Below are 27397 nucleotides of genomic sequence, written 5' to 3'. Positions count from 1 at the left end.
ATAAATGTCAGTTGCTAGCACAAGGTCCTTTAAGTAAATGGGCATCTAAGGATATTTATAAATTTTAACATTGTCTTAATTTTTGAAATAGAGCGAAAATGACTGTTTGTGTCTTATATTCAAAATTTCATCCTAAGCCCAAGTGTGCTATTCATTATAACTGAGACTATATGTTAAAGCCAGATTCTGTTGTTAATGATAGTATGAATTTGTCCATAAGTACATATATGTGTATGAGCTGGTAACTTGTGAAAACTAATTCCACTATCTAGTAATAAATAGCAATTAGGTTGTGTTTTCACAGATATAATTACCTCAGTAATTTATTTATCTTATGGCAATTCTCTCTTACAAAGGACTATTTTACCAAAATGACCAGTCCGCATTTCATCAAGAGTTCACAGAACTCAGCTAAAGATATCTCTGTGTGTCTGTGTGTGTTTGCATGCACGCATGTGTGCACATGCATGTGGATATGAATATACCTATAAATGATTACCAGAATCAAGTCAAAGGCAAGAAAAAGAAATTATCTTTACAAATCATTGGTTTTTGTCTTAGCCAGTTTGGGCTGCTATAACAAAATACCATGAACTAAGTGGCTTAGAAACAGCAAACATTTATTTCTCACAGTTCTGGAACCTGGGAGTCTGAGATCAGGGCACCAGCACTGCCGGGTTCTGATGAGAGCCCCTTCTGGATTGTTGACTACAGACTTCTTGTTGTGTCTTCACATGGTGGAGAGCAGAGCAGGAGAAGCAATCTTTCATGACTCTTAATATAAGGAAGGGCACTAATCCCATTCATGAGGGTTCCACCTTATGACCTCATCTAATACTAATGACCTCCCAAAGGCCCCACCTCCTAAGACCATCACTTTTGGGGTGTAGAGTTTCAACATGTGAATTTAGGGGGGACACAAACACATTTCATAACACTATTCACTTTCATCGATTCATGCAGGAATGAATGATGGAGGTTGGCAAACATCTGGAATGTATCAGTGATGGTTCTAAGCTTGAATATGGAAATGAATAGTTTGGGAGATGTTCCTCAAATTCTCTTCCAATAGGAATGCATGACTTTGAAAGACAAAGTATCTCCAGCACAATCAAGGCTTTACAATAAAAAAATTTTAATAGAAGTTGTGAAGGATAACAGGTGTGATCCTTTATAATATAAGTAGTCCAAACCATAGTGAAAGAGAGATTCACAATAACTCCATAAGAAGTTATAGGAAACAGTGTCCATTAAAATATTTGTGGTTTCAGATATGTATAAAGTAATCTTAGAACATGAATCATATATTCTTCTTGAAATGTTGACATGAGATAATATGACCTCATAGAGATGTACAAGACTTAGTTGGGTGGGATTAATGAAAGGTCCATCACTTTCACCAGATTTTAAGAGGTATCTGAACCTCACAGTCTAAAATCTGCTAGAAAAGAAAGCAATGAAAGGGATATGTGTGTTTAATGTGTGTATAGTTTTTTTTCCAAAAGATCAAATAGAAGAAAAGGTGAGTGGCATTATGTTTTAAGAACAAGTTTATAGACATCTACGTAGCTTGTGATAGGAGGATGATAAAGGAGGTTTGTGTGGGAATCTAAGAAAAGAGGAAGAGAAGCAGTGTTACTGTGGGATTTGATAGAAATTGTCAGATCATATAGAGAAGATAGATGACATGTGTTTTGGGAACTTAACTGTGAAGAGAAGGGGAGAGGTAAAATGAATACTAGACGTTGAATTAGAGATTTTCCTTTATGTTCCTTTTAAATAGGAGAGATCTGAGTTTAAGCTGATGAGAATGATCCATTCAAGAAAGCGAAAAATTTTAAATACAAAATAGAGGGAAATAGTTGTATTCAGTTCCCGAGAAGATGATAGAGAATGGATTAGAATGCAAATGTAGGAAATAGAAAGGAAGGGGAACATCTCTTCAGTTACAACAGGATGAGAGAGGCAGGGGTGGATTTTGTTGGTCCCGGTTTTTGATGTTTTAACATTAGGAAGAGGTGTGTTTTTGTCTAGTGGCTTCTACTTTCTCTATAACCAGGAAAGCCGTCTGCTGAGAATGAGGAGAGAAGGAAATGGAGATTTGAATAGAGCAGAAAAAAAGTTTGAAAGTCTTGATAAAGGGTAAGAGTGTGGAGTGATACCAGAAAACTAGGCAAATATGCAGATTTGCAAAAATGAGGAAGAGTTCAGAAACTCCTTATTGCTAAGTTGAACATTGATCCTCAGAGAAACTCTGGATCAGATTATAAAACAAGTGTTTGTGAGAACTTCTAAGGAAAGAAGACTATCTTTCACCAAGAGCGAGTCAAGACAAACTATTCTTATTTCCTTTTACATGAAGTTTCTGGGCTTGAAGATTAGGGGAATATTTATTCAGGAAATTATTTGATAAAATCTCCTGGTTGTCCTTGTGAAAAAGGCATCAAACACAATGCAAAATTTTATCAAGAAATACCACTGGTGAGGAAATGTATCTGGGGAATCTAAGAGAATATCCATTTTTAACGACTCACTTCTCAGGGTTGTCACATGTGCCTTAAAATTTTTAAAAATACTTAAAACCAACTGAATAATTAAGCTCTGGATAATGATGCAGACATTAAGCTTGAAAGCTTGTGTTTCATACAGGGCCACTTTCCGTGTGTATGAGACAAAAGCCCATGAGCACACGTGGTTAAAGATTCAGATTCTTTCTACTGATATTGGTCACGTTCTCACTGACTAATTTGTACTCGGTAGCTTTTTTCTTTTTCTAAGGCACGTGGCCTTAAGAGGTCTAATAGATGGCAGTGCTAACAAACTTACAGAATCATGTCCCATGTGGACAAAAAATATCATATCTTGATACGTTTGGCAATTTAGTTTTCTAAACATATGATTAGATGTTTTATGAAATGCACAGTTTAAAGAAAAAAAGAAAGCCTGGGTTTTGGTTGACATCTAGCCAGATAACTCCTGGGCCATTATAGTGATTAAGTGTCCATGAAAGACTGGGTCACCTGAATAGTGTTTCTAAAGGAGACACGAAATTTAATGACCAGTACTAGAACCATATTTCGACAAGTTGTCTTTAAAATGTCTGCCTCCGTCTAAGATGAAATTCTCAGGGAAAAGTATTTAAAACAAAATAATAAACAAAACCAAAAACCTCTTCCAGTCCTAAACCTTCCTCTTATGATGGCTTAAAAATTGTGATGTATACAATGAAATATTCTGAATATACAGCTACTTTTGTCTTTGAAGTAAGTTGTTTCATTGCCGTTTCACAGCACAAGAAGCTAATTGCTATTTAGCTTGTTGCCAGATGAACTGAACAGAGAAATATAAACACAAGAAAATAAATACTGTGTTACATAACACTCTCAGTAAGTAAATACCACTACAATGTGTCTTTTTTTCAAAGTTGTGGTATTTATTAATTTACTTCCTTTCATCAAATAAAATAAAATAAAGTGGCCATAAATAAGATGTTTTCATTAAGTTTAGTTACTCTCCCTCAAGGGTGGATAATAATGGTTATAGGATAGTCATGGCTTCTACGGGGTGGTGCTTTATGTGACGTTCCCAAAATCCCACAAGTGAAGATTCACAGCATAATGCAGTATAAGATATTATTAAGATTTCATTTTTCTCTTATTTCCTTATGTCCCATTAAATCTTATTTGTTTTTCAAAGGAGGAAGAAGAGGGAAAGAACACTGAAGAAGACACTGTTGTGAATCCTGGTAGAGACGGTACCACAAACCAGATCAGGAAAAAGGAACCCCAGATTCCTACCACAACAAACTACAACCAAGTAGGGACGAAATACAATGAGGCCAAGACTAACCGGTCCCCAGTAGGAGGAAGTGAATTCTCTGGAAAGGGTGATATTCCCAACACATCCTTAGATTCCACTTCCCAACCAGCCACTGAATTAGACCCAGAAAAAGATATTCCTTTGACTTCACAGACTGTGACCCAGCTACCATCTCTCACTCTGGCAGGCACTTCAGCCTCTTTAAGTGATGGCTCTAAAACTGTTCTCAGATTTCCACAGATGAACTTGTCTGGGACTGTGGAATATTCAAATACAGTTTCTGTAATGGAATCTCAAGAGGTATCTACTGATATCAGTGGGGAAGAGAGTTTATTGACCAATTTCAAGCTCAATACGGAAGCCGATGATTCTTCAGGCTCCAGTCCTGCAACTTCCGCTGTGCCGTTCGTTTCTGAGAGCATATCCCATGGGTATGTGTTTTCTTCAGAAATCCCGGAGGCAGTCACATACGATGTCCTTATACCAGAATCTACGAGAAATGCTTCAGAATATTCAGCCTCCTCAGGTTCGGAAGAATCTCTAAAGGATCCTTCCGTTGATGGAAATGTGTGGTTTCCTAGTACTACAGATGTGACAACACTGCCCGACGTTGGATCAGGTAGAGAGAGCTTCCTCCAGACTAATTACACCAAGATGGATATTGATGAATCTGAGAAGACAGCTGAGTCCTCTCCTCCAGGCCCACTGGTGTCACAGGGTCCCTTGGTCACAGATACGGAAATGCCACACTATTCTACCTTTGCGTACTTCCCAACTGAGGTAACACCTCATGCTTTTACTCCATCCTCTGGACAAGCCGATTCGGTCCCCACCATCAACCTGGCACACCCGCAGACAACTCAACCAGTATACAATGGTGAGACACCTCTCCAACCTTCCTACAGTAGTGAAGTCTTTCCTCTAGTCACCCCTTTGTTGCTTGACAATCAGATTCTCAACACTACCCCTGCTGCTTCAAGTAGTGACTTGGCCTTGCATGCTACGCCTGTATTTCCCGGTGTCGGTGTGTCATTTGAATCCATCCTGTCTTCCTATGATGGTGCACCTTTGCTTCCGTTTTCCTCTGCTTCCTTCAGTAGTGAATTGTTTCACCATGTTTCTCAAATCCTTCCACAAGTTACTTCAGCTCTTGAGAGTCATAAGGTGTCCCTGCATGCTTCTCTGCCAGTGGCTGGGGGTGATTCGCTATTAGAGCCCAGCCTTGCTCCATATTCTGATGTGGTGTCACATCAGACCGCTACTCATGCTGCCTCAGAGACCTTGGAATTCGGTGGTAGTGAACCTGGTGTGCTTTATAAAACGCTTATGTATTCTCAAGCTGAACCGTCCAGCAGTGATGTTATGATGCACGCACGTTCTTCAGGGCCTGAACCTTCTTATGCCTTAACTAATGATGAGGGCTCCCAATACCTCTTCAGTGCTCCTTACAGTTCTGCAGTACCTGTGCATGAGTCTATTCAGGGTTCCTTACTTAGCAGCCCTAACCACGTACCGATGCCTGAGTCTCCCTTAGTAACCCCAAGCGCACCGTTGCCGCAGCCTACTCATGGCCTCTCTGGTGATGGGGAGTGGTCTGGAGCCTCCTCTGATAGTGAATTTCTTTTATCTGACACAGATGGTCTGACAGCCCTTAACGTGTCTTCACCTGTTTCTGTAGCTGAATTTACATATCCAGCATCTATGTTTGGGGATGATAACAAGCTGCTTTCTAAAAGTGACATAATAAATGGAAATGAGACGGAACCACACATTTCTTCTTTCAGTGAGCTGATTTACCCTTCTGAAAGCACAGTCATGCCCGACCTGTATGATAATGTAAATAAGTTGAATGCATCTTTACAAGAATCCCCTGTTTGCACTTCTAGCACAAAGGGCATCCTCCCAGGGCTTCTTGCTTTTACTGCTACTAAGGTTTTTGATCATGAGATTAGTCAAGTTCCAGAAAATAACTTTCCAGTTCAGTCTTCACACGCTGTATCTCAAGCATTTGGTGATACTTCGCTTAAACCTGTGCTTAGTGCAAGCTCAGAGCCAGCATCCTCTGACCCTGCTTCTAGTGAAATGTTATCTCCTTCAACTCAGCTCTTATTTCATGAGCCCTCAGCTTCTTTTAATACTGAAGTATTGCTGCAACCTTCCTTTCAGGCTTCTGATGTTGACACGTTGCTTAAAACTGCTCTTCCAGCTGTGCCTAGTGATCCAATATTGGTTGAAACCCCCAAGGTTGATCACATTAGTTCTACAATATTGCATCTCATGGCATCAAATTCCACTTCAAGGGAAAACACGCTGCACGCTACATCTGTACCAGTCTCTGATGTATCGCCTACTTCTAATATGCACGCTGCTTCACTTCAAGGTTTAACCATTTCTTACGCAAGTGAGAAATATTTTGAACCAGTTTTGCTTAAAAGCGAAAGTTCCCAGCAAGCGGTACCTTCATTGTACAGTAATGATGAGTCGTTCCAAACTGCCAATTTGGAGCTTAACCAGGCCACCCCCCGAGAAGGAAGGCATGCATTTGCTACTCCCGTTTTATCAGTTGATGCACCACCAGATACGCTTATAAATAAGCTTGTTTACTCTGATGAAGTCTTCACCTCTGCCAAGGGTTCTATGTCTGATGAGGTATTGGCTGGTATTCCAACAGTTGTTTCTGATACAGTTGTAACTGCTGATCATTCTGTCCCTTTAGGAAACGTGTATGTTTCCATTTCAGTTATTTCTCCCAACAAAGATGGTTCTGTAACCACAACCAAGTTGCTGTTTCCTTCTAGAACAACTTCCGAGCTGACTCAAAGTGCCAGATCTGATGCTGATTTAGTGGGTGGTGGTGACGATGGTGATACTGATGATTACGATGATGATGGTTATGATGGCAGAGATAGAGATGGCTTATCCCTAAATAAGTGTATGTCGTGCTCCTCCTATAGAGAATCACAGGAAAAGGTAATGAATGATTCAGACACCCAGGAAAACGGTCTTGTGGATCTGAATAACCCAGTCTCGTACTCACTATCTGAGAATTCTGAAGAAGGAAATAAAGTCACAGGTGTAATATCAGACAGTCAGACTGATGTGGACAGAAGTCCTGATAAATCACCACCAACAAATGTGCCACCCCAGAAGCGCAGTGATGGAAAACAGGAAAATGACATTCAGACTGGTAATGCCCTGCTTCCTTTCAGCCCAGAATCTAAAGCTTGGGCAGTTCCTACAAGTGATGAAGAGAGTGGATCAGGGCAAGCCACCTCAGATAGCCTTAATGATAACGAGACTTCCACAGATTTCAGTTTTCCAGATATTAATGAAAAAGATGGTGATGGGGTCCTGGAAGCAGGTGACTCAGAAATAACTCCTGGATCCCCACAGCCCTCAACACCGACTGTTAATAGCAGGCACTCAGAAGTATTCAACATTTCAGAGGCAGGTTAGTTATGGATCCAAGGGATAGATTGAGGTGTGGTGGCCTTTTGCCTCAAAAAATAGAAAAATCGTGGGAAGAGAAGTTTGGTAAAATGGCCATCATTTTTTAAAATCAAGATATTCACAAATCAATTTACAGTTTTTAAAATATGATTTTACTCATTATTTCAAATGCATACTCAATGTGTTTCGATCCTTAAGTTAACACTCTCCAAAATAGATAGGGTGATTTTATTTATTGTCAATTTTTTTGTATTCTGCAAGATACCTATTACATGTGAGAGCAATTATTGTGGGCATAATACATTTTCAGTACGCTGCTTTTTAAATGATAGATTGGAGTGTGTTTTAGATGATTTTAATTTTAAGGTTTACTCATATTCTAAAATAAGTTGTCAACTAATTCTATTGAATTATAAAACGAATTATAAACTGATAATAATATGATACATGTATCACCTCTCTCTGACCCACCCAATGGAAAGGAGTTAGATAATTGCACATCCACATCAGCTTGGGGGCTTTAAAAGAAGTCCTATTGCTAAGTTTTGAGAGTTAATGGTAAGATTTTTTTTTAAGATTTTAATTTTTAAAAATTGTCTTTGTTTGATTACCTTAATGTTGCCTAAAGAGGGCAGTGTGAACTAACAAAATACATTCTACTTTATACTTGCTGTTATACACCTTTCTAAGAAGTTAAATAACGGCCATTAATATGCATAGTATGTATAGGTATTGTATGACAAGATGTACAACACTAGAAGATTTTCTGTAGAAATGCATTTCATTTGTTAATGTATTTTATGCACATTAATTTATCAGCCAGATGTTTCTTCGAGCAGATTGCTTGCAGCATATAAAATACAGATGTTTGCTTTAGATGCCAATGGGGGAGAAAAGGGGAAATTCAAAACCATTAAGAATATGAAATACTAGATGATTTCATTGCATTGATCATAAGAGTTTTATAATTTGCTTTTATTACATTTTAAGGCATTTTTAAAATCAACAATGAAAATATTTAAATCTCAACAGTAAGTCAAAAGATAGGCTAAAGTAAATCTTGCACTCTTATTGCGTAAAAGTAGGTATGTAAAATCCAGAACATAGACAACAATCTCATTAGTATAGTTTTCCTCTTTGTTGTTTCCATCCCTTGAATTAGTTATCTACTTTTCCTTCAGTGCAGCAGCAATTAAAAGTTTGTACATTTTGACAGAGAAGTTTTTCTACATTCTGACTTGATACCTGTTTAACATTTCGTTCCAGTTTAAACATTTACATTCTGTTATGTGAAAATGAGTAAGGAATTCATGAATCACCATATTTCATTAGTGTTGCCCTGTATATGAATTGTTATCTGGCTTCAAATATAGTCCTTGTGTTTTTTTAATTTTTATTAGATTTATTTAGAAATAAAACATCAGGAATCCATCCATTTTTCTGTCTTTTTAGGTAGTGACATCATCTGTATGTTCTTGCTAGATTATGCTGTTATGGAAAGACTATATATACTGTAAAATGCCAAACCTTAAATTATTGACTAAAACTTAGCAATTCCTCTTCAATGCACTAATTAGATTGATTTAATTTGAGTATGTTCTCCCACTGATGAGGAAAACAATACAAATATAACATCTAACAGCAGCAAGTAACATAATTAATGAAGTAAATAAGATCATACAGGATTAGGGGAAAATTCTTGCCTATTCTTAAAACATATCTGTAAAAAAATCATATATAGTCTGTCTTATCCAATAATTGAATATGCCTCTTTATGAAATGCACATAGACTAATTCTGAAGCTTATCATTTTATTACCTACTTCTAGAATGTAGAATAATTTACAAGACATGCTCGTCAAAATAATATAGATAAGGTAGATCTTAGTATCTGCAATTTATGAATGCATAAACTGAGTCCCAAAGATACGAGATTGCTTGATCTAGGTCACATAGGGAGTTAATAAAAAACTGAGACTGGAAACATGTGTCATTGGTGTCTGTCTCTTAGGGACTACGTTTTCATGATTGAGAACAATAAAATATATATAATGCTTAATTTGTAATACCAAAATTCTAGTGTTTTATTCTCAAAGTGAATTTTAAAATATTAATCTTAGTTCTTTTTTTCTAATTGCCTATTAGCACATTTTTGTCTTATCATTTAGGTAACTCATATACACTACAGAGCCATATCCAAAAAGATATTTAGTGTCAACTAATGAATATAAAAATCAGTATAACTAGTTGTTCCTCATTATAGTATATACAAAGCAGCCAGTGGATTGTCTACTTTCATGTGGTATCTCATCTTATATAAAATATCTAAGTTTCATTATATGTAATTACCATGGATTTATCATTCTAACTCCCTAATTTAAAGGTTTGTTTTAAAATCAGACATCCCAGAGAACTTATGAGAAAAGTCTATATACAGGACTCTGTGTGTGTGCATGTGTGTGTATAGTGCATGTATATAGAGTGTATGATATATATGTGGTAATTTGTTATATATTTTATGTGTTATATATCTTACATATGTATCACATATTTGATCAGACATATCTCATATATATGTATGCACATACATCTATATAAATGAGATATGTATGTATCTAGATACATATATATATACACATACACCTATATACATACTGCAGTGAATATTTGTGGTCATTGAAGACCAGTATAATTATATAACCTCACTTTGCATGTAAGTTAATGTACATCATTGGTTCTTAAACTTTAATGTGGATCAGAATCACCCAGAGGACTTGTTAAAACACAGATTGCTGGGTCTTAGCCACAGAGTTTCTGATTCAGTAGATTTGGGATGGTTGGAGAGGGGCTGAAAATGTGCATTTCTAACAAGTTCCAGGTGATGTCGATGCCGCTATTCTGGGGGACACACTTCAAGTATGACTGAAATAGACAATAATACTAACCTGCATTTGTAATTTCTAGGTACCAGGGACTTTGCTAAGTGGCTTATTTCCTTTGTTAACCACAAACTTTTTACTTAGGTAACAATAATTACAATAGGAAACAATGTAAAGACAATTCTGTATAAAGCAAGATGCTTTCCTAAATTTCTTTTAAAAATACCGGTACATTCACTGTCAGATTATTTAGGCTTCTAGATGAGTCTCCCTACAATATGTAATGACCAGAGCATATGATTAACATAATAAGAGGTAAAGTTCAGCCTTCTCTCACAAGAACATTAACTACAGCTCAGGGATCAGTTGACTTACTGATTACTGACTTACATATATACATATATATATATATATATATATATATATATATATATATATGGCTAAGGGGGTGGGTTACAATATTGACTTACAATATTCCCACTTTTTATACAGCTTTATTATTTCTAGTCACAACTTTGAATTCTGTTTTTTTCTAGCAAATCCTTCCATAGTTATAAAAACAAACATCTTGGGACATTTGGTTGTCACTTATAGATGCATTTCCTATATGAGTGGATTAAGTTCTTGACCCCTTCTGCATCATCTCTTCTTACAGAAGGAAGCTATCATTTTAACTCTTAAGTTCTCTCCAGTTAGATATATTTCAATGCTATATTTATGAATTTGTGACTATCAAATTCATTCTCAAATATTTTCAACTAAATTGATAATATTTTCAATTAAATAGATTGCTGTTGTCTCATATCACTAAGAGTAAGATACTTGGTATAAAAGCACCAAATGTACCAAATGTGTAGGAGGCAATGTAGACTCTGATGAGGGGCTTAAACTTCGTTATTCCAGAAGTTCTACAGGTAGACAGGATAAGGGCTGTTACTTTGCAGCAGTGTCAGCGTATCATCCTGGTAGAATGGTTCTAATGTCCAATCATCTTGGTTTCACACTGCACACACCTCAAAGTAAAAGGGAAGAATTGTGACTGGCCACTGACACCCTGCAGTTCTGAAACTTTTTTTTAACAACTTAGAATGATAGCTTCAGTTGCAGTGATTTTGAAAATGCTAGAATAATAATGTACCTGATTGGTCACAAAAATAGTTATTTGCCATCTTTTAAAATTAACCAAAGGACAGAATTTAGACATTTTCATAATTTACACTTGCATATTTAAAAAGAATTTCTTAGATCTGTGCATTCCTTTCAATTTATATGCAATAGTATTTTTATTGTTGATAAAGAATAACAGTTGGTAAGAAGGGCATTCAAAATAACATCTTAAAAGCAACCTACTTTTAAATGTTAAATAGTTTGCTGGATTGAAGGGTTATCCTAATGTAAGGAGGGTTATCCTAAGATTCTCTCTTCATGAAATTATTAATTGCTCCTAATTATTTACCTAACTGTGGGATTAAAAATATTTCCATTACAATTAATTTTGGGAAATCAAGATTATATGTGGTGACTCAGTAAGTAGCACTGTTTTTCCTGATCATTTTATTTAGAAACTGAATAGTTTTCTTATTTTAATATTTTCATGTCCCTTTTAATAAGCTTTTCAAGGCAATATTATACCTCTTGCCATGGCACCTCTTCCAGGGTACCAATCTTTGTTGGGATATTATAGTTCTTCAGCTCTGATAGGCTGCCTTACTTTATTTTTCTCTTTTTTTGTGAGTTTATTAGTTTGTTTTTGAAGTATAATTGATCTATAACACTATGTTAGTCCCTGTTACACAACATAGTGATTTGCTATTTCTGTACATTTCAAACTGATCACCACAATAAGTCTAGTTACGATCTGTCACCATACAAAGATATTACATAGTTATTGACTGAATTCCCCACACTGTTTATTTCATTCCCATGACTCACTTATTTTGCAACTGGATAGCCTGCCTTACTTTTTAAGCTTTGTGTTACTTAATTTAGCTTATGATCATAGACCTTGCTTGTCTCATAGAGTCGAAATTTTAAAGGTAAGCAACAGCAGTGAAGATTGCAGTTATTCGGTTGAAAAATGTGCTTTTCCTTAAGCTTAAATATCAACTTTCTCAATTTTCTCCGACTACAGAGGCCAGTAATAGTAGCCATGAGTCTCGTATTGGTCTAGCTGAGGGGTTGGAATCCGAGAAGAAGGCAGTTATACCCCTTGTGATCGTGTCAGCCCTGACTTTTATCTGTCTAGTGGTTCTTGTGGGTATTCTCATCTACTGGAGGTAAGTTGAGTGTTTGTTTTGGATATGCATTTCATAAAGCTCAGATTTTGCCTTTGTTTTACCTGAATGCTTTTCAAAGCATATTCAAAATTCCCTTTACTTGAGAGCTACCATTAATTTATCCAGGTAACTATGAATAAGGTGAATTTGTGAATCCAAAGACATAATAATAAAAGATTTGACTGTTCTTCATACTTCTGTCAAACAATTAAAGGCGAAATGGAGGAACTTTGGTTTCAGTTAATATTTAATACAGTATTTTGACAGTTGCACTTTCATATTCATCTAATTAGCATTCAAACATTATCATAGCATTTAATATAAATCTAAGCTTCTCAGTTAAATGCTCCAGCTGTTATAACTTTAAAAGTTATTATTTTAGAAAACATAGTTTTTGATATAGTGAAATATTCTTTTATATATAGCAGCGGATTTTGTACAAGACACATATCAATTGCATACTAATACAAAAAATGATAACCCATACACAAAAGTAAAAATTAAGCATTAAAATATAAATATAATTTGAAAATAAAGTAAATGACTACATTAAGATGGATGGGATTTTTAAATTCATTATAATTGCCTTGAAGATGAGATATAGCTTCATTCTTATCAATAATCTCTTGAAACCTTTAAAGGACAAGGAAAATTGTATCCACTGTAAGCTTCCCATCCTACAGCAAGCAGAACACACTGCAAAGTAATAAGATTACTAGGGACACAATGTAAATCAGTATAACTGTTATAACTGTGTCTGTTGGAAAACAAGAACTTTATGATTATATAAGGAATCATATCTATAAACTAAGAAAGGATATAGCTTAGTACTTCATACTTTTGTTTTAAAAGAGAATTTTGTTCAGAAGATTTATAATCAGTTTCTTTTTTTTAGCAACCTCTGTAAGTTCATATCACCACTCTTTGTGTTATTCCAAAATATATTCTCTCAGTTTATTCAAAAATATTTAGTATGTTTATTGACTGTTTCCCATGTGCCGAGTACTCTGTGAACTACTATGGGAAAGTATAAAAGAAGGAATGAATGAATGAATGAGAATCACCACTGTCAAGAAATTTATGCTTATTGAGGAGAAAGAATTTTCCATGCAAAATTTATAAAAAAATTACACAAAAGTGTATGCATGGCAGCTGAAATCTCTAATGCTAAGAGAGGTCAGAGAAGAAGGGATCTTGATAAGCCAGAATGGGCAGGGTGAATGTAAAATATCAGGCTTGAGCTGGATAGGATTCAGAAACAGGAGCTAAAGGAGAAGGGCATTCCAGTCAGGGTCTTAAGTAACTTGAGTACAGAATGTTAGTTTAAAATATGAGCACTCGGGCTTTCCTGGTGGCGCAGTGGTTGAGAGTCCGCCTGCCGCTGCAGGGGACGCGGGTTCGTGCGCCGGTCCGGGAAGATCCCACATGCCGCGTGAGCGGCTGGGCCCGTGAGCCATGGCCGCTGAACCTGCGCATCCGGAGCCTGTGCTCCGCAACGGCAGAGGCCACGGCAGTGAGAGGCCCGCGTTCCGCAAAATAAATAAATAAAATAAAATATGAGCACTCTTAGGGTTTTATGTATGTATTTTATATCTAACTGTCAAATGTCCTGATAAGATTCGTTACTCTTACTTACCCATTTACAAATTTGACATATCTGTCCAACTCACAACCATTTGAAGTTGATTCACTTCCAAATGTAACTTTTTAGATCAGTAACACGAATACACGAGGGGTAGTATTTGCTGACTTAATGACCATGTTAGTGCATTCTTCGAGGTTTGTGTGAATTATTCAAATTCCAGTGTAGCTGCATTTGTGAGCAATATGATTTCACTCTCCAATATGGAAACATTTTCGACCTTTGTGGAAACTGCAGCCTGTAGAAAGGTTTAAAAATCTAATGGCATACCAACAAGAGTCCTAATAGGTGTATGGTCCTTATACATTTTTCCAGTTTATATATTAAAACACTTTTCTGACCTAATTCTTTAGGAGAAAAAAATCATCGCAAAGTGGTATAATAAATCCTCTCTTTTGTCTAATTTATCTAACTCGGTCTCATGTTTTGTGTAAACCTTGAGAAGAAGCATGTCGTAGCAGGAAGACAGGACAAATCAGAGGTGATAAATCTGGATCCCTTTCCCAGTTCTTCCTGACATTTGTTATATGGCCTTGGGCAAGTCACTTACCCATCTAGGAATGAAACTTTCCTCTTTTTACCATTTGGGGGGAAAGATCATCTTTAAGATTGCAGTCAGACTTTCTTTAGGGTCTCTGTGATGAATACAGCGTGATGAATGTTGTTTCATATTTGTATAAGGATCCCAAAAAATGGAATCATAATTACATATTTCTAGCTTTTAATTCTAAATAATGTGATGAAAAGGTGTAAATTAAATAATCAGATTAACATTGATTGATAGGACCTATGTCTATAAGTTTAAAACAGTCATCACTTTTTTCCTCATGGCTGAGTGATAATTAGCAGGAGACATAGTTATCAACACTTAGCACATAGACGTGAAGACATTCACTGCTGATACAGAACAGATGGACCATTAGATACTGGATCTTGTCATACATTAAATAACATGCCTTGAAATTATTTTCCAGATATTTTAAGGTATAATTTACATGAGCCAAATCGTAAGTTTTAAAATGCAAAATTACTTCCGTAAGGAATATTTTCAGAAAGTTCTTTTTAAAGACAACAAAGGGTAAATTTTGGAGAGCTTTTTTAATAGTTAGAATCTGAAAAATACCAAGGCTATATTCAACAAAACAGCACTCCATCAAAAGCTGTATAGAACAGAACTTTCCATAGACACACTTGTTCTGGCTGGGGAGAGTGGGAAGAGAAGCAATATGAATTCTCTCTTGATCTTACATTTAAGTTTGTGGGTCACTAGTAGCTACCAACCCAGAATGGAGGCCTCCCAGTACCATGCTGCCTTTTAAGTAGAATGTCACTTCCTAGGTAAGACTGTACTATAAAGGGTACCTAAGTCATGTACAGATGATCTTCATCCAGAATTTATCCTGTACTATTTTAATTTTTACCACTTTTAAGCTTATTGGTATGATTTATAAGATTCTTTTGTTATTTATTAATGCAAGTATCATTACAAGACCACTTATTTTCTAAAACCAACGAATGTTTGATTACATAGCTGAAAAGTATAGGGCTGGTATATACCCAGATACTATGATGAATATTAGCAACATGTTAAACCGCTATACTAATATGTTTTAATTTACCTTTTCCTCTTCTAAGAGATGCTACCTTCTTCCCATTCTCTCAGACACATCCTCTATCCATCCATCCATCCGTCTATCCATTCATTTTTCTCTAGCTATGTATTCCACCTCTCCCTCCCAAATGTTTTGAAATTTTAGGTTAATCTCATTTGAGGCTCAAGTAGGCAAGAGAGTCTAGGATGCAGCCGAATACTTTATGGTTGGTGGAATTTACTTACTACTGGAAATCCATCTAATCATTCAACACTTAATACCTATTGTACTCCTGGCATTGTATTAAAAATTGAGTCTACACAAATCAAAAGACATGGCCCCATCTTTTAAAAAAAAAAAACATAATGAGGATAAAAGCACAAAACAAATATACTGCAAAATACTGTAACCACCAATTAATTAAAATATTTAAAATAAAATAATGGAGAATAATGTCCAGGAAGTGAAGGTCATCCTTGGATTAATTAAGCATACTTTTCAAAGCAGTCTTAAGGTGAGTGTGAATGGAGATTTGCGTTGGGTATAGTAGAAACAGAAACTGGAGTGCAAGAGTCTGCTTAGGAAATGAGAGGCTGTTTCACAGGGAAGAAACCACTGAGTTGTCTTTTAAAAGGAAGTGTTTGCATGGCACATTAGTGACTGAGGCATTTTGGTCAGAAGAACCATGTTTAAAGCAGGGAGGAGAAAAACTGAGTTAGAGCAGGAAAAGACATGTTCAATGATCTACAACATGTTTGTGTTATTGGATATAAACTTCAAGGAGAAAAGTCAAAAAAGGTTTGGACTGCAGATAGGTAGGGTTTAGGTATTAAAAGATTTGGGGTACTATAATCTAAAAATCTGTAAAGCACAGAACTAGAGCCAATATGTCAAAGTAACGGAGATAGATTTGGGGCTCGATACAAAAAAAATATCAACAGTAGGAGGCGTAACATTGGAAAAGGAGGGTCTCCTCTTTGGGTACCATTTGGAGATACAAGAGATTGAGTTTTGAGTTAGTACGAGAAATGTCTAGTAACTAAAGATGGTTCATAAAGAAGTAAGCTCCTTGTCACTGAAGGTATTCAAACTGGGTCTTTTTAATATGTCAGAGATGCTAGGGAAGGGACTCTTGTATCAGCTGTGATACTGCACTAGGTCCCTTACGGTATTTTACAACTTTAAGATTCGTTGAAAACTAAATAGAAACCCTTTCAACCGGCATGTGTAACCATATTTTAGAGGAATCAAGGAGGTTTTAATTCTGTGATCTTAAAAGCAGGTGTATCACATCCAGTGTTTTCAGATCAGTGTGTCAGGAAATACTACATCTGTGGTTACACAGGTAAGCCACACTTTCCCTGTAGTTCCTGCTCCAGTCTGGTGTCAATTCTGCTCAAATGTGGACTTTCAGTAAGATAGTTTCTTTATCATGAGACCTGTGACCCTCATCTTTCCCATTTCTCATTAGTCTGCCATGCTCTTTCACCTTTCCAGGATATGAACCTCGCTCAGGGTCCCTTTGACCCCACATTGCAGTTGATTCTACATCCACTCGTCTTCCTCCTACATCACCTCTTCTCTGTTGAAGACATTCCTGTGTTCTGTCAGTTATCTATGCTCTCACAGGCTTGATTATTAAAGGTTATAACATCACAGCAGAGGGCTAGTTTTTTGCTATGCATATCGTCGCCTTTGATTTTTTTTTTTTTTTGGCTTGTGACATTATATAATTTTGTACTATTCATAATTATAGCAGTGAATTCATTGAGCAAATATTTCAGGGCACCTACAACATGCCAGACATTATTCTTAGCACTGAGGACTAACAATGCCTTAAGACAAAGTACCTTGCCCTTTGGGGGCTTACATTCTGGTGAGGGAGGACCAACTAAAATTATGAAACATGAATAAACAAATATATAAATAAAGTATTTCAGATAGTGATAAGCGCCACAAAGCAAACAAAAGGGGGAAGAATAGTGACTTGGCTGGCAGGGCTGGTACTTTTAGCTCAGGTGGTCAGAGAAGGACTCTCAGAGGATGTGGCATTTTAGCCAATGCATAAATGATGGAAAAGAGGCAAGTGGCCAGAGGGAACATCAAGAACCAGGGCCCTGAGATGATCCTGGCGGGTTTCTTAGAGGGAGAGAGAAAGAACCAGTGGGCTAGAGCCTAGTGGGTGCAAGTAGGAGTTGTAGGAGGTGAAGCCGCTGGGGTTCGAGGGGACCAGGTGGCAGAGGGTCTTATAGCCCTTGCTGAAATAATGGAATATCATTGTAATTCCAGTGGGAAGCCACTGAAGAATTCTATGCAGGAAAATGATTATTGAAAAAAATATCACGAATTGAAGTGTGTCATGTAAGAACAAATGTTATGTTAAAGCTCATTAGGATAAATATCCTTTTGCTTGGATCTTTTAAGTGGAAAATGAGATTGGCACTTTCCCCTAAACAGATCTTTCTATTTAAACTTAACCACTCATGAGTAATGCTTCAAATAAATTAAATGACCCACATCAAAGAGCGTCATTAGCAGTATTAATTTAAAAATTTTTTAAATTAAGGATAGTTTGCGTTAGTTTACAGCAGCAGTTGGTTCTTTGCTCTTCTCAATTGTTTGTAGTGAGAGATGTTACTCTTATTATCTGAATGAAAATAGATTCAGGTGACATTTTAGGTCACGGTTGTCGTTGATTCCAAATGTATTCATTCTCAAAACTCTCATCAAGGCTAGCATCTGTTGGAGAGAAAATCACCCCTGTTTTTGGTTATATGCTCACTCTTTTCTCACCTCGTTTTGTTATTACTGCATTATCATACTTATAATATAAAGCTGCCTTCTTTTTTCATCAAAATGTTACCACAGTAGAATTTCATTTCTACGTGGTCACAGCTTGCTGCCTTTTGCTAGCAGCTGAATATCCTCAGAACGGCATGGTCCCTTAAATATTGAGTGAAAATAGCTTTGGACAGGCTTTCTTTTCCACTCTGGTCCTGTCCAAGATGGCAAGACATCCTGGTATATGGCAACAGTGGAAGAGTAACTAGGGCATGGAGGTGTCCGACTCCTTGGCACCAACTGCCAAGTTCAAGTGTCATCTCTGCTTCTACCATGTCTGATATCTGCTCAGTCTTCTTCATCTGGTACAGGTAAAGCTGAGATAAATTTGGAGGCTATAAAATTCTCTAATAACTGTGTTTTGTAAAAGTAGGTGATAAGTAGATGATTTCCACTTGTTTTAATTCTGGAGATTTCTGTCATAATCTTTAAGCATCTTGGAAGTTGTCTTGCTGACCATGCCAGCTAGTAGTATAAATTGCTTTCTTTTCTTTCCAGGAAATGTTTCCAGACTGCACACTTTTACTTAGAGGACAGTACATCCCCTCGAGTAATATCCACACCTCCAACACCTATCTTTCCAATTTCAGGTAATAGCTTAAAGTGTGACCCTGAGTAGCTGGTAGATGTTAAATGAAAAGCGTGATGTTGGAAGGTTTTTCCTTATTGGAGTACTTTGCAAATGGCTATAATGTAGATTAGTTAAATGTTTGTGTTGCCCAAAATATTATGTATCAGACATTCAGGTTTATAACTTGTTCTTGTTAATTTTGAACATTCTTGGGACTTCCCTGGTGGCACAATGGTTAAGAATCTGCCTGCCAATGCAGGGGACACGGGTTCGAGCCCTGGTCCAGGAAGATCCCACATGCCGCAGAGCAACTAAGCCCATGCGCCACAACTGCTGAGCCTGCGCTCTAGAGCCCGTGAGCCACAACTACTGAGCCCACGCGCCTAGAGCCCGTGCTCCACAACAAGAGTAGCCACCGCAATGAGAAGCCCACGCACTGCAATGAAGAGTAGCCCCCGCTCGCCACAACTAGAGAAAGCCCGTGCACAGCAACGAAGACCCAACACAGCCAATAAATAAATTAGTTAATTAATTTTTTTAAAGTAATTAATAAAAAAAAAGTCTTGAACAGTCTTAACCATACAGGTAATGTGGCAAAATAATTTATAGCTGTTCAGATGTTATATGTTAAAGAACATAAATATTTATAGCAATAAAATATCAGTAAGGAATAATGCTGACTTTCAGTCATTTGCATTCCTTTAATGGAAACCTAAACAACAAAAGTCAGACTAAATCATTGCAGTAAGGATGGACAGGACAAAAACCACAAAAGTAAGGATAACGTTTAGTTCCCTTCTGATTATCTGAGTGTATGTGAGAAAAGGTTTCTTAACTACATTACGGGAAAAAAAAGAAATTTTAAAATGATGAGGGTACAAGAAGAACTTGAGCACAAAGAATGCGTGGTTGCCGGAAATACTTTAAGTAAAAATGTCAGTTGTATCCCTGGGAAAACATCAACTGTTTTATCAGAACTTACCTAGCTAACAATATTCAAGAATTAACCAGGGTCATTTTAAGACCCTTACTGACCCTAGAGTTCACACTGTAACTAAGGACACAGACACTTATGAATTAACATTTTATAACATTTCAGAATGAAAAGTGGTAACAATTAAAAAAAAAAAGTTTTCTAGAAATGAGCGAATTAAGGAAGCAGAACTGGAGGACAGAGGACGAGACGAGGACACGGAGAGTCACCAAACCAGGGAAAGCAAATGGAAACATTCCACTCTACATCTTTGTACAGAAGCCTCTTTTTAAATTGTCTGAGATGCCATATGTTATTGCTTGAGGCTCAAATTCTACATGAAGTTATCTTCTGAAGTCTCATGATTTCAAAAACAAAAATAAAGAAGAGAAGCATTTTCCTTGTAATTTGCAGCAGGCATAGGAATAAGAAGTGTTTTTCTCCTTTACCTCTTTTATCAACTCTATCAACTCTGTGTCTTTAACCACCACTGTTTTGTTTTTCTAGTTTATATTAAAATTCTTTCTTTTAGTACAGCACAATTTCTCATTAACATATTTAGAATTTTGAGATCAATTGCTCTTGGTGATCTGTTGTGTTTAGTTCCCTTCACTTTCAAACATACCTCTTCTACATATCCTGTCAGCGTGGGTATGCAAATTAACTATACCATTATCCAAAGTCCAACACAGTTTATTATTAACAATAAATAAAATAGAATAATCCAAAATCAGGTTGTCCAGGAAATCCAGAATCCCCTGTTCTACTTCTTAGAAGAAAGGTGCTCAAGGGCATCTCCTCCTTTTACTTGCAGACCAATTTGTAAAAGAATTACCAAAAGACATGATGGCAAATGAGAAGTAGTCAGTTTGCTTGTGGAAAGAGGTTAGCTGTGCAGGATAATATCCGTGGTTTTGACGAAGCTTTACTAGGAGAACTAACGATTTAGATGTGACAAGTTGTTTCTGTTTTCTTGTCTAATTATAAAAGCTACTTCTAGGCAAGGTCCTTCTGTAGGTGTGAAGGTGAAATGACACCTTTGTCTAGTGTTTCTTAAGGTTAACTCGCTAATTCAATTTTAGTATTCAGGTATACTCATCTAAAAGAGAACAGATGGATTCTAATTTTTTTTAAATCAACAAATTCTTGGCAACTGAAGCTTAAAAATATTAAATGGCCTAGATGCTGAACATCTGTTGATGTAGATAACTGGTTCTAGTGAAATGTGTTTGATGTTTCCTTGTCAGAGGAAGGAAATTGTGAAATTGCATACTGTGAACTAGTAATATGTTTAATCTAAGAAAGTCTTTCCAGGAAAAGAAAAGAAAAAAACAGAACCAGCTAAAATAATTTGGCCCCTTCACAATTAATTAACAGATCCAATGACTTTGTTTACATAGCATATTTTCAAGTTAGAATTCTTGAAATTTTACAGATTAAAAGTCCCAAAGGTTTTTGACATTATCCTTAATGAATAGTCTGCATATAAATGTTTTCTATTATTTATAGAAAGAAGGAAAAAATGTTTTCAAATGTAAACATCTGACTAATCAACGCAGAGGCATTAAACTGTACAATTTTATAAAACTGAAATTGCACGATATATTATGTTTAGTCCACGGTAAAATTGAAAATATATTATTTCTGCATTTTTTTCCCCAGAATTTGCAGGCAACTCCCACTCATGTTAAAGAAAGTTATCCATAAAGAGATGCAGTCCATTGATAAGAAGTGAGGCTGTGATATTATTTATAACTTAACATTGAAAATTAAGTTTCTCTTTAAAATATGAAAGGAAAAGAGATTCCTGATCAAATCAGAATTCTAAAATGCAGGTTATGATTGAAAGTAAATATAGAGAAAATTGATAATTGTTGCTGAATGTTTCTTTGAACATAAATTCAGTCGGGATTATAGGAATAAGTGAACTTTGAAGTTGTTTTAGAAGAAGGCTCTTTATAAATCTCTATAAATGAGAGGCACATTTATTTCTGTTGAATTATCCTTTCCAACCTGATTTTTTTATTCACTTAGATGATGTTGGAGCAATTCCAGTAAAGCACTTTCCAAAGCATGTTGCAGACTTACATGCAAGTAGTGGGTTTACTGAAGAATTTGAGGTATGATTTTAATATGTCTATTTAAAATAATATGGAAAATAGTAAATTTTAAAAATTCAGCAATAGGCTATTTCTTGACATTGAAACCATTTTCACTTCTAGCAAGATTATTAGTTCCATAATCAATTATGTGTTTAAGATATGTGTTATGGTTATCATACAATTTAGAAAATTGGTTTTCCATTTTAAAATTCAAGTTGTAAAAGTGGAAAAAAAAAATTTGTTAATTCTCTCCCATAAACTCAGAGCTCTGGTATTCTTTTTAAAATCTGAACTAGTAACACTGATTCCTTTTAATTTCCTAAATTATATAAATTATAGTAAACTAGTAAATTTCATAATTTTCAGCCAAAGTACATACAAGTTCTTAATTGTAAGGATTGCAACAGTGTAAATGCAGAAACATTTATTATACAAGGCATAATAAATATTATACAAGGTAAAACCCCATCTTCTCAAGAAAATATGCATTTCTAAAAAACATTTGAACTTCACAATCAGTGAAAAGTTTTCTAGTATTATTCTGTAAAACACTCTTAGATGGTAGGGGCAGAGAAATTTACTGCAAATTTATCATGGCCCACTGAACTGTCAGTTAAAGAGCTTTTTCAAAATAGGGTGCCATAAACCAACAGTTAGCAATAATAACCACAAAATATAAAGTTACTCTAATTGAGCACTCCCTAATATGCCGATCATTGTACTAGATGCTTCTACATTCAACCTTCACCCAACTCTGGAAGTTATTTGTTTTTATTTCTATTCATATTGCTGATGGAATCAACTTCCACAGAAGTTAATTAACAACTAATAAATAGCAGGGTTGGGATTCAAACTTAACACTCATGTCCTTTCCATTCTAGGAATTGAGGGATCCCCACCCCCTCCCCAGCCTCTCCCCTTTAGGAAGCATCACATTGCTTTTGTGCCTCCTTACCTCAGCCCCAAGTGCTCAGTTGACCTCCCTCTCTGAAGCCCTTTGAGGTCTGATCCTGATCAGAGGATACACCACCATCCCTAATAGACAGAAACTGCTCCCCACAAATCAGATCAACAAGAACATATTTATGGAAGGAAAATGCCAGAGATTAGAAAGCTTTAAGAAACCAAAGGAAAGAGAAATGAAATATATGTTTTCACTAAATTAAAAACAGTAGAAACCAGCTAATTTAATTTTAAAAGAAGTCTAAGTCATAGCTACATTGAATAAGAAAGCAGTGTGAAGTGACTACTAAGTAAAGTGGAATAATATGAAGAATTATATTTTTAAAACATCAAATTATTTTTTCCTACCATAATAGAGGTTACTGGGTGGTGCAGTATTAACTTGTAGAAACGATCAGGCATCCATCAAACAAAATCATAGTTGCAAAAGGGAGAATATGCTAAGGATGTGTCTAATCTTCCAGATGTTAAAAGCCATAAGGAGGGGCTTCCCTGGTGGTGCAGCGGTTAAGAATCCGCCTGCCAACGCAGGGGACACGGGTTCGAGCCCTGGTCCAGGAAGATCCCACATGCTGTGGAGCAACTAAGCCCGTGCGCCACAGCTCCTGAGCCTGCGCTCTAGGGCCCGCGAGCCACAACCACTGAGGTCTGCGTGCCTAGAGACCGTGCTCTGCAACAAGAGAAGCCACTGCAATGAGAAGCCCACACACCGCGACGAAGAGTAGCCCCTGCTCGCGGCAACTAGAGAAAGCCCACGTACAGCAACAAAGACCCAATGCAGCCAAAAATAAATAAATTTTTAAAAGAAAAGAAAAAAGCCATAAGGAAAAATAGACAGTTTATTGTAAAAGTTGCTGATAAGCCTATATACAAAGGCAGATTCACAGTTTTCACTATAAAATCATTTTGAATATTATTAAGCAGTTCATAATGATTAAATTAATAAAATAACCTCACATTTTTACTCAAAAAGTATTTTCTTAATTCCATTGGTTTAACTCATAGTCTGATTAAAGAAAACTTTTCATTAACTTAGTAATTAGCTTAATAACTAATAATGCTACACCTTTTCAGTGGTTCATATATTAAATTGTTTTTAAATCTAGAGTCAGAATGACTTGCTCCAGAAGAGGCCTTAAAAGCTTGTTTAGTGAAAGGCTGAGCCATTTTGCTGATGAACCTGGTTTATATTTAAGTTACATACTTTCTCAAAAATTATAAAGCTTTCACGTTATTACCTTAATATGTACTAAATAATTGTAAATTCCAAGCTAATATATTTAGATAGAAGACATCCCTGGGAAGGATTTTAATTCATTTTAAAAGAGAAATGGCAGAAATAATTTTTCTCTACCCATTGAAGTTTTATTTTAATTAAAAAGAGGTCTACTAATTAAATATGTAGAAAGTAGTACTATCTAAATTTTGTTTCAAAAGACATAGTATATATGATAAAAAAAAATTTTCAGGAGATTTCTAATGTTTTGACAGCTCTACAGACCACCTAATAGGAAACTGTTTACTCTTTAAAATTACTCAAAATAAACAAACCAAAAAAATGTACTACTAATTCAGTTTTAAATAGTCCTATCATGATCAAATACAATTATATTTGAATATTAGTAAATCTGCCTAGTATGTTAAAATGTGTCATCAAGTATGTGGTTTTTCTCATCAGCATTTTAAAAATTCGTCATATTATTATACCACTGTCCCCTTTTAAAAGTGTTATTTTTTTTCCTTTTACATAATGTTAAGGTTCCAAGCTGTTAGAAGTTTTGATTTGCATGCAACTGTTTGAAACATTCTGTTTTGTTAGTATTTGACAAATGTATTTATTGCATGATCATGGTTTTCCATTGTAAACCTAATATGAACACTTTCTTTTCTCATTTGTCGTGTGCTGTGGAATTTGATTTCTTTACTTTTTTGGCATTCATTCCCTCATTAGACACTGAAAGAGTTTTACCAGGTAAGGCATTATTTCACTGCATTTTCTTTTAGCCAAGAAATAGTTGTAACATATAAAAAAAATTTTTTTGGATAGATTGTTTTGTTTTTGTCTTCTGTAGTATATTTTAAGGCACTTTGTTTGAAAGAATGTGTGTTAAAACGTTATGCGTACAATTTCTTTACAGGAGGTGCAGAGCTGTACTGTTGATTTAGGTATCACAGCAGACAGCTCCAATCACCCTGACAATAAGCACAAGAACCGATACATAAATATTGTTGCCTGTAAGTATATCCTTCACTCAACTCTGACTTGTTATCATTGTCGTTGTGGTGCTTTTAGTTCACTGTCCTGAAGTCCTCTGAGAGCAGACCTCGGTGTAGCTGTTTCTGGACCTTTGTATCAGGGGATGAGACTTGCGTTAGATAATACAGTGTTTTTACCACTCCAGTTTAAATACATTCTGCAATTAATGACATCTGTTTCTTTTGAACAAAATAAACTCATATTTTAATCCAGTCCTTTCTTCAGACCCCATGGCCTGTAAATCTGTTCTTATGGTTTTCTGTCATTATTTATATTCCATAGTCCTATTTTTACTGGAGATCCCCCTACTTGATGTGAATTTACTAATAAAATGGGATTTTCTTTAGACTCTATTTTTTCCTTCTACCGTTTTCCCTCCTCTCTTGCCATTCTCCCCTGGGGTCTGATAAAGGGTTAATTGGATTCATTCTTTTTATTTCTTCTCTCCCCTTACTACCTTAGCTGACCTCTCTTTTTCTCCTCCATGAGCAGCTTTCTGGCTCTTTTCTTTAGGACAAGTTTACCTATTTTTTTGTATGAAATTAGCATGTTTCTTCCGTCTTCTTGCAGCACCTCTTATTTACATCTGTTCCCTTTTATTTTCCTTTATAGCCCCCTCCATTTCTTGAAATTCATTCTTCCCCAAAACTTCAACTTATATCCTTTCTTATATATTCAGTGGGCCTTCCTAGATTCATGTGAACATGGTATTACCAGCTTGGTTATTTAAATTCTGGTTCCATTCTAGTTTCTGGAATGGGAATTTTTACGATCACAGTTCTAAGTAGTTTGCATGGATGCTGTCTTTTTTCCCCACAAGGTTTACACCAGTCTTTCCATTTTGATAGAACGTTCTGCTCCATGTTTGTCTTTCTCAACAGAAGCAGCTATCCTGCTGCACATAAAAACTCAGTTGCTTCTTGGACAGGGTGAAGTGGTTGTTAGACCATTCTCTCCACAAGCTAAATAGAAAATACCCACTGGCTAATTAAGAAGCAGATAGAGATTAACATTTGTTGAACACCTACTATGTGCCTGGCACTGTGAATTCATCATTTCATTCCATCCCTGAAATAACCTGGCAAGATAGAGGTAATAACAGTCTACTCTGAGATGAAGAAAGCAACCCGGAAAACTTACCCAGTAATACCCTTCTGAAAATCTGAAAACCAAAATGCAAAAGTAGCCTGCCATCCATACCCCTCTTTCCATGGCCACACATCTATTTCTGCCTACATTTCCTGCATCTTTGTGAACTGCTAATGTCACCAAAGTATTATTATCCCAGAACGTCTCTTTAACTTGTCATAGTTTGGTCTGTATTCATTTCTTCATCCTTAAAAAAAAAAAATAGTCTGCCCAGTGAAATCCCAAAGTGTCCTTCTAGTGACACTTTCCTTTCTTACTATGCAGTTCCTCCAAATATAGTTTCTCTGTAGAACTGAATTTAATCCCAAATGCCTCATTTCAACACATTTAATTATGACCGTGCACCATGTATAAGTTACCACGGTTTTCATCCCCTCTTCACTGACAGTACAGGATCCATGTCCTCCGTTCTTGGGCAGTTGTTGCCCTGCCTCCCTTTGCAATAGCTCCTCTTTGAGATCTTCCATTGAAAGAGCTGTTTGCTGTGACCATTCACGGAAACTTTCTAAACCCCTTCTGCTTCCTTCTCTACTTCTTCTTCCACCATCAGCCTCCTGTTCAGAGCATGCATGCTGCCATCCTTCCTGAGCTTTCCGACACCCCTGTCACTCTTCTCTCCCCTTCACTGGCTCTGCAGTGTTCACAGCCCCAGTATCCACCTTTAGAAACCCATCTAAGATGCCAACTTCAGGATTCAACCTCTATGAAAAGGTTTATTTTCATCCCAAACCAATACAGTTTCTGTCTTCGTGTCCCTCCAGGATTCTGCACCTCTCTCTTGACACCGGAACATTCCTCTCTGTGTATATGTCCATTCTCACCTTCCACACTGGAAACCTTGAAAGAGGATTTTGTTGTATTTATCTTTATTTTTGTCATCTCTG

The 27397-nt window shown here is 36.2% G+C and overlaps 1 protein-coding gene across 3 annotated transcripts in view; it reads left to right on the top strand.

Annotated features, from left to right (window-relative positions):
• The window catches only part of PTPRZ1 (protein tyrosine phosphatase receptor type Z1), a 169411-nt gene that overhangs the window by 123707 nt on the left and 18307 nt on the right, over window positions 1–27397 (top strand). Inside the window, exons 12-17 of one of the 3 annotated variants that reach the window (XM_032644000.1) lie at window positions 3697–4696; window positions 12279–12423; window positions 18997–19088; window positions 22077–22162; window positions 25059–25079; window positions 25246–25342. In XM_032644000.1, the coding sequence (XP_032499891.1) occupies window positions 3697–4696; window positions 12279–12423; window positions 18997–19088; window positions 22077–22162; window positions 25059–25079; window positions 25246–25342 (1441 nt within the window). Of the gene's footprint in view, window positions 1–3696; window positions 7271–12278; window positions 12424–18996; window positions 19089–22076; window positions 22163–25058; window positions 25080–25245; window positions 25343–27397 lie in introns of all 3 variants that reach the window. The other 2 variants (XM_032643998.1, XM_032643999.1) reach the window with 2 other exon arrangements.

The sequence above is a fragment of the Phocoena sinus genome, chromosome 9 (assembly GCF_008692025.1).
Source record: "Phocoena sinus isolate mPhoSin1 chromosome 9, mPhoSin1.pri, whole genome shotgun sequence".
NCBI lineage: Eukaryota > Metazoa > Chordata > Mammalia > Artiodactyla > Phocoenidae > Phocoena > Phocoena sinus.
This window is presented reverse-complemented; position numbering and strand designations above follow the sequence as displayed.